Source organism: Belonocnema kinseyi, chromosome 4, assembly GCF_010883055.1.
Source record: "Belonocnema kinseyi isolate 2016_QV_RU_SX_M_011 chromosome 4, B_treatae_v1, whole genome shotgun sequence".
In the NCBI taxonomy this organism is placed as follows: domain Eukaryota; kingdom Metazoa; phylum Arthropoda; class Insecta; order Hymenoptera; family Cynipidae; genus Belonocnema; species Belonocnema kinseyi.
Genome location: NC_046660.1, coordinates 100,110,010 through 100,118,878, shown reverse-complemented (window position 1 = coordinate 100,118,878; position 8,869 = coordinate 100,110,010). Strand labels below are relative to the sequence as shown.

General features: G+C 29.5%; 1 protein-coding gene across 1 annotated transcript in view; it reads left to right on the top strand.

The window, feature by feature from the left end:
- Nucleotides 1-8,869, top strand: part of LOC117170493 (RAD50-interacting protein 1) — a 15,678-nt gene that overhangs the window by 5,568 nt on the left and 1,241 nt on the right. The window contains exons 8-11 of the mRNA XM_033357216.1: nucleotides 6,132-6,297; nucleotides 6,389-6,609; nucleotides 6,698-6,863; nucleotides 7,329-7,462. Coding sequence (XP_033213107.1) covers nucleotides 6,132-6,297; nucleotides 6,389-6,609; nucleotides 6,698-6,863; nucleotides 7,329-7,462 — 687 coding nt within the window. The remainder of the gene's footprint in view (nucleotides 1-6,131; nucleotides 6,298-6,388; nucleotides 6,610-6,697; nucleotides 6,864-7,328; nucleotides 7,463-8,869) is intronic.

Sequence of the window (8,869 nt, the reverse complement as noted above, 5' to 3'; positions counted from 1 at the left end):
TGCTTTCTGTCACTTGTTTTCCAAAAAAAAATGTCTAAAATATCGCGATTTTCACAAAAAGTAAGCCTAACACATCCTTCCGGATGATAGCAAATAAATACATAACCTATCCATTCCATTTTGCAGTTTTAATCGCTTTAATATCTGTATTATAACTGAAGATAATATAATTTCACATTTTTGTACTTTTACGTAACAGTTTTGATTATTTTAAAAATTTGTCAACTGCAACTGGTTCACAACAGTTTTCCTCATACTCAGGAATTTTTTCAAATTTTTCCCATCGCCCCTTGTATAAGAAATAATGCTCTAAACTTGACTATTATTAAATGTACCCGAAAATCTTTACTTTTTTTTTTTACATTTTTCAGTCTGCTAAGCACAACAATTTTTTTACATAAATGTCTTCAAGCTCATTTACGTAGAACACTTTCAGCTTTTATATGACTGTTTTTTTGTTGCGCTAGCATTTTTCGTGACTGAGTTGAACTGCAAAGCAAATGCCTACAGTTTTCTCACCGATAGTAATTTCAAAAGTGTCCGGTTGACGTGTTTTTCAACTTAGACAGTTTGTTTTAGGCTGAAAATGTAGGGAATTCATAGGGCTATATTATATCCCTATGCGTTAACCATACCGATGAAAAGGGCCCTTTTTTATGCAGATGCCGACAAATGTTTCTGTATGATTATCGAATTATTGTGTTGTGAGTGATTTCTCCATAGTTTTTTTTTTTTGTAAGTAAAATAAGTATTTTCTCTTAATTTACAATAATACGATATTACTAGCCCCTTTCGACAAAATTGTCCCTGAATTAATTTCTGTTTAGTTAAGGCAATTTATTCAAATATGACGTTTCTTTAATAATTTTCTACAAAAAACGCTACTAATACTTGTTTAATATTGAAACTTTTATTAGTAATTATAAATTACACCTGCACACAAAAAAAGTGGTCTGTCCGGCGGACTATACCAGCATATCTATAGGTTTTTAAGGTCGCTGAATCCGAATCTGGGCTCCAAATAACCTAGTTGGTTCATATTTTTTCGAAAAACGCAAAAATAGACGTAAAATCGACGAAAACAGCGATTTTTTGTGTATATTTTGGCCAAAAAAATGTCATGCCCACTGGACTTAATCAGCACATCTATATGTTTTTTGTGTCGCTGAATCCGAATCCGGGATCCAAATAACCCAGTTGGCTCATATTTTATCGAAAAACGTAAAATCAACGAACACAGCGATTTTTCTCGTATATTTTTGCAAACAAAATTTGATCATGCCCGATGGTCTTAATCAGCATATTTATATGTTTTTGGGATCGCTGAATCCAAATCCAAGGTCTAAATAACTTAGTTGGCTCCTATTCTTTTGAAAAACGCAAAAATAAGCATTGTCGTAAATTTTAATATGAGCCAACTGGGTTATTTGGATACCGGATTCGGATTCAGCAACCCAAAAACATATAGATATGCTGGTGTAGTCCGCCGAGCAGACCACTTTTTTTGTGTGCCGGTGTTATTAATAATAATGGTTTGTCTATAACAAAATAAAACCACGTTGGGGATACTATCCAAGAGGAGTTGTATATTATACGATTACGTAATAATTGCACGAGTACTTGCCTCGATCTAATTTTCCCACGATCCCCACTATTTATGAATTTTTTTTCGTATGGAATTAGTTATATGAAAAGTTGAAATTTCTATACTATGAATTATTTTTCTCAATTTCTTTAAAATTACAAATTTTGTGATCTACTCCAGGATTATATCCCCTACTTGGTTCTATTTTATTATGAAGAGCAATTATTACAAATAAATTATAATTACTAATAAAAGTATTATTACAAAAAAAAGTATTAGGAGCGTTGTTTTGCAGCAAATTATTGAAGAAACATCGGGTTAGAATAAAATGCCATAACTAAATGGAAATTAATTCAGTGACGCTTTTTATGGGCATATTTGTATAGTTATTTTATTCACAAAAAACTCTGGAGAAATCACTAACAACACAATAATTCGGCAATCATGGAAAAATATTTATGAGTCTGTATGCAAAGGGCCCTTATGGTCGATAAAGAGCTACTTATAAATTCCCGAATTTTAGGCCCAAAAAACCCCTCTAAGTTAAAATACAAGTCAGCGGGACTTTTTGGAAATTGGAACTTCGAAAAATCGTTTTTCCTGAAAAATGCATCTAAACTTGGCAAGTTCCATAAGCACACGTGTTGTACTTTTTTGCGAACATAAAATATAATATAATAATTATATAATTTTATAATTTTTACTCAAATTAGAAAGACGCACTCTTGGCACACTTAAGTCACATTTCTTAATATTTTGATGAGCCCTCTTAAATTCTTATGCTTTGTATGTTATAAAAGACGTTTAAAAAGAATAAATTGAACAAAGTGTTTACATCTTTAAAAGCACTTTGAATAAGACTGATTCCATTTGAAATCATGCAATGAGGTGTGCATGAGGTCAGAATATTTTAGCATAAAAGTATGTTATTCTAGGCTCAAATTCAAGAAACACGTGTTTCACCATTTGGCTGAAAAAAATTGTTTTCAGGATTTGTTCAAAATCATGCATTTTTTTTACCAAATCTACATATTCAGTTGATTTTCCTTTCATGCGGTGATGAATTCTTAGCTATACCGAACGATCCGAAAAAAATATCAAACTTTTCAAAATTGGGAAAATGGCGGGGGTTTTTCTGAAAATTTTGAAAACGGATTTTCTCGAAAAGGTCAACTTTAAACTTTTTTTTTTATTTTTGATAATATGGACCATGCATTCTTCAAGTTTGGCTTTTAGTAAAACATTTCTTTCTATTGAAAAAGACGTTTTTCGAAAAAAAAATCAGTTTTTAATTTTTTCGAAAACTTACGAAGAAAGGTGTAAATATCAAGAAAAGAAGTTACGTAGAAATTAGTTTCCTTTAAAAAAAGTCTGTCAGTTTTTTAATATACGGAACCACATCAATTTATATGCTTATTTACCCAATCATGATGATCTCGATCTAGATCCATGACCGCCTCTCGTACAATTAATTTATAAACAACTTGTTTCCTTGAAATTTACTTCTTCAGGGTGTCTAGCGTTTCTGCAAAAAGAAATTTCAGAACTTTCCGAGGACAAAAAAAATCAATTTTTCAAGGTACCTTGTTTGTACAGTAAAGATACTTTTCACAAAAAATGCCTCAAAAATCTGATTTTATGGTCGAAACTACAATTTTCTTTAACAAAAAATTGGTTGCAACTTGACTGAGTCATCTAATTTTAAGCGAATTTAAATTTAATTTGCAATGTTGAATTTCCAACCAAAAAAGATACATTTTCAAGCAGAGATGAATTTTCAATTAAAATGATGAAACTTAACAAAAATGTCATCCAAATTGTTAAATTTTCGAGCCAAAGACGATTTTTTTGTAAAACAGTTGCATTTTCAACCCGAAAATATGAATTTAAACCAAAAAGATTAGTTTTATACCAATAAAGACGAATTTTCAACTAAAGAGATAAACTTTCAACAAAAAATGGGAAAGTTACATTTTCAAGTAAAAAATTAAATAACGAATTTTCAATAAAAAAAAGTTCAATTTTCAGCCTGAGAGATGAATCTTCAAAAAGAAAAATTAATTTTTAACAAAGTGGTTTAACTTTTACGTAAATAATTTAATTTTCAATTTAAAAACTCAATTTTCAGGCAAAAATGGAGTAGTTATATTTTTAGATAAAAAATTAATTTTTTAACAAACAAAAATCAGTTTCAACCAACGAGATGAATTTTCAATAGAATTGATGAATTTTCAGCTGGAATTAGTTGAATTTTTAATTTAAAAGGTTCATTTGCAACAAAAGAAACGAATTTTCAATCAAATATTTCAATTTTTAACACAATAGATGAATCTTCAAACAAAAGAATAAATTTTTAACGGAGTGGTTCGACTTTTACGAGAGTACATAGTGAATTTTCATTTTAAAAAAATCAGTTTTCAGTCAAAAATGGAATAGTTATATTTTCAACTAAAAAAATGAATTTTTTAACAAAATAAAGTTTTGAACCAAGTAGTTAAACTTCTAACCAACGAAATGAATTTTTAACAAAAATAATTAATCTTCAACTGGAATAGTTACATTTTCAATTAAAATAATAAATTTTCAGCCAAAAAGTTGAATTTTTAACTAAAATGATGAATTTTTCATAACGAAAAAAATTATTTTTTAACTAATTTGGTTCAATCTTAATCTTGTAACATTTTTAACATAAAATCTTTTATAAATGAAATAAAATCATTTCAAATTAAAATAAAAAAGTTTCAAATTCATTATCCTTGACAGTTGAAGTGACTCTTATAGAAATTCCCTGACTTTTTAAAGATTTTTTATTTCAAAATCCGTGACTTTCCCAGTATGGAATAATTCAGTCAAACCTATTTTCCCTGTAAGGGTATAAAAATTCCAGGACCATAAGCTAAATTTAAGGATTTATCCAGGTTTTTACAGATAAAAAAATCCAAGGACTTTTCCAGGTTTTCAAGGATTTCCAGGACGCTAGACACCCTGTTCTTTCTTCGGTAGTATAAAAAAACCGAACTATATCTGAATCAAGATAATCATGAATGAGTAAATAAGTATATAAATTGATGTGGCTCCATATATTAAAAAAGTGAAAGAGGCTTTTTTTAAGGAAATGCATTTCTAAGCCTCCCTTTCCTTGATATTCACTCCTTTCTTCGTGCGTATTTGAAAAAATTAACAATTTAGATTTTTATTTGAAAATGTTGTTTTTTTCAATAGGGAGAAATTTTTTACCAACAGCCAAACTTAAAGAATATGTAGTCCATATTATCGACAATCCACAAGGAAAAATTGTAAAGATGATCTTTTCGAGAAAATCAATTTTCGACATTTTCAGAAAGACGACCTCCATTTTCACAATTTTGACATTTTTGTTTATATATAGTTGGTAAAAAACTGCATCATTTAAAAAAATATTTTCGCAGTTTTTATGAAATTGTAAGGTCATCTTGAACAGCTCAACATAATAACATACTTTCATGCCAAAATATTCTGACAACCTCGTGCAGACCTCATTGCATGATTTGAAATGTGATCAGTTATAACAATTTTTAGTTTTTAAGTAAAATTATTGTGACTTTACGCAAGTTTATTTTCGACCAGAATTTTTTCCTTTGAAAACATATGGCATATTACAATAAACAAATTTGTACAGGAAAAATGATTTTGAGGATAACTGAGAAAGTAGCCTTGAGATATGTAGAAAAAATCACTTTTTTCAAACTTTTAAACTTCAAATCATTTCCGCTAACGGAATATATCGTTTTAAAAATCTGTAAAAAATACATAAATCTATTTTTATATATAGAATCAGATTTTGCCTATCCTAATCGTAAAACCTGGTATTGAAACTAACAAAAAAATATTTTTTTGTTCCACCCTCTTATACAATGATTTAAAAGATTGAACAAAGATTTAAAAGATTTTTAGAGATTTCCCAAAAATTTGAAACATTTCACATAATGGACTGTAACCATCTTAAGTCTGAGGGCTTATTATTTCTATTTTCGATTATATTTCAAGAGGGATCAATCCCTGTTTACGAGAAGCTTCGCAACTTGTAGGTAAAGAAATTTTTGCCTGTGAGTTTATCGGTGTAACGAATAAGTGTATGATATAAAATCAATTAAGAAAAGACAGTATGCGAGAATCAGTGAACCGCGACGGATCGTTCTCTAGTTAGTCTAGTCCCTCCTGAGAGTTTTTGAAGGAGGATTTGAAGAAATTGTTAAAAACTTTAGTGTCTTTCGTTATGGAGTGAAATTGGAGTATGATTAAGGAGGTCTTAGTCTGCCGGACTGAAATTTGTATTAATAAATCGATAGCGGCTGAGAATTCTGAATTTTCATTGACTTTGCATGAATCCGGCAAACTCTAATTTAAACACTTATGAAAAACATTCTACGTAACTAAACAATCCCTCTGCTTTTAGATTTAAAAGTGACTCAATTGGCATTTCTTAAAGAAACAAATAATGAATTATTTTTTTAAAGTATAATCTGATTGTATCTTGCAATAATTTCCTGATACTAAAATATTCCAGATTGCAATTCCTCGAATTACAACTCGAATTAATTGATGATTGGAGAGTGCGATTATTGCAACTGTTGCATGAACATTACGATGATCCATTAACATCGTTAATGCCGCAAATACTAAATACACTCAACTATGTGCAAACAGTCCTTTCTGAATGGGGCGTCACTGTCGTAAGTAGTATATAAAATTTCTCTTGCAAGGTATCTTCTACTATTATTAATGATTAAATATCTTAGGATGAAAATAAATTATTTTCGACAGCATTTTTTGAAGCTTCATTTCTATAAGAAGCAATCTGATGCCGCAACAATAGCTGCAGAATTTGGAGACGATGAACTAGACGATATCACTGAAGAAAATGGAACAGTTTTTGATGAGGCTATAGCTCTTCTTCAAAGATTGGAAAAGAAACTAGTCACAGAAATCAGTGATTCGGTAGCGTTGGACGTGAAAGCCAAGAGCAGATCTTACAGGACGGATAAGTGAGTTAAATATAAAATGATATGATATTAAATATCTCAAAATATAATTCAAAAGTATTCGAAATATAATTTAAATTACGTTTTACAGGTGGTTTGCAATGCAGTCTGAAAAGGAAGTTGTTTCTCTCTCAGTCACGCCAAGTGGATGTCCAATGTTTCAAGAATTAGCTCTACGTCTACATGCTCTTCATAAAGCGTTGGCACTTCCGTTATTTAATCAATCCTGGCGAAATCTTGCTGCTCAACTTGATTTGGTAAACATATAATTTGTTTACTTGTGAAAAAATATTAAAACATCAAACTTTTTTAAAACTAAAGTGAAGTATTTTCAAATGGCTTAAGTCCAATTTGTGGCTTTCAAAATTGGACAATTTAACATTTTTTAAAGTTTAATTTGAAACATTTGAAGTATTTAAGAGTGAAGAATTTTAAATATCAATCATCACAGCAATTGTATTATTAAACTAACAGAAGCGTAAGAAGCGCTCAGAAATAAATATTCTCAAATTTTATAAATTTGAAGCGAGGGGTTGACCGCTTGACTGGAGTGTTACAAAGATTTCAAAACCTTTTACAAAAAATTAAAAAGATTTCACAAAGGTTTGTACACCAGATTGCAAATGTGATGAAATCCGTCGGTTTGAAGTTAATTTTGTAATATTAATTGTAGTAATCAAACAATAATCGTATTAAATCTCAGTATAAATTTTATTTTTCAGTACTTTTTCGAAGAAGTGGTCCTAGTCAACAAATTCAATTCGGGGGGAGCTTCTCAGTTGCAATACGACATCGTACGAAACTTATTTCCATTATTCGGAATCTACACTAGCAAGCCAGAATCTTATTTCCCTCGGTAAGATACTTAAAATTTAAACTGCTTCATTATTCTAAGAAACATAAATAGTAATTCAATCATTTTGTTTAGTTTTGACCTCTTAAATTGTTGAATAAATAAGTTTTCGGATTTAAGGTCATTGAATGAAAATAAAAAACAAATCTTGATAGTCAAAATTATTATTGGCAACGTTTCGAACCTGATGTGATTCCTTTTCAAGCCTAAATTCAAAAAACTATTTTATTAATATAAATAAAGTTAAACATTTAAAATATATGTATAAAAACACGCATAAAGTAAAATTGTTACCTGAAAACGTCTTATTGAGTAGCTTGGAAGTTGAAAGATGAAATTAAAAGTACTTATTGTTCTCCAATTTTTGATTCAAACTTATCATCCATTAATTGAATTGTTCTTCATCTTGTAAAATGAAGTAAATTGAATTTTTTATATTCTCATCATTTATGATTGAGAAAGTATTAGAATTGTCGGAAATTTGACATGACAGTTTTTCAACGGATCTCCACGTTTCGAGAGCCCCTGAATCCGAAAATCAGGTTTTCACGATGCCGTATGTCTGTCTGTCCGGCCGTCCGTCCGTAAACACGATAACTCTTGAAAAAATGAACGAATCAAATCCATCTTTGGCACACTTTTTTTAGGTCCTAAAAGAAAGGACGAGTTCGTTAACCAATCATTTTTGATAAAAATTCAAAAAGTGAGCGCATTTTGAAAATTTTTTAGACCACTTTTTTCTGAATTAGAAAATTCTATGTATGGATATTTATAGTATTAAAAAGAACAAACAATTTATCATCATGACTTTTTTCCATAAAAAGAAAATTCTCAGAGATATAGCGTTTTCAAAATTTTTTAAATCAACCGAAAATCAAAATTTGAAGCCGAAAAACGCACGATATGAAAAAAAGTCAAGAGAAGAAAAACATTTCTTTTTAAAAGACCTACAAGATTATCATGACAAATTTTTGGATTTTCTTTCAAAATCAAAAATTCAAATTTTGATTGCACAAAAAAATAATAAAAAATTCCATTTTGTAGACAAACTGTGTAGGATACGCAAAAAGACGAATTAACAAAAATTGTTATCCCAAAAAATATCTACAATTTCATTAAGAATCACTTCTTGATAGGACGCGTACCTTTTGTTTTATTCGTGAAAAATAACTTTGAAAAAAAATTAAAGTAAAAAAAATATGTGGAAAAACGACGAAAGTTACGAGAAAAAAAATTCAACAAAACCTGTTTACAAATGTCTGTCAGAAATCAAGCGCGCAGCGCAAGGGTCACGATGATAATATGTACATCTCTCCAATTCTGCACATTTAGAATTGAAATTTTCTTCACTTTCAATATACATGTGTGTGTATTTATGGGTTTTCTAAGAATTTTAAACAGGACGATTTT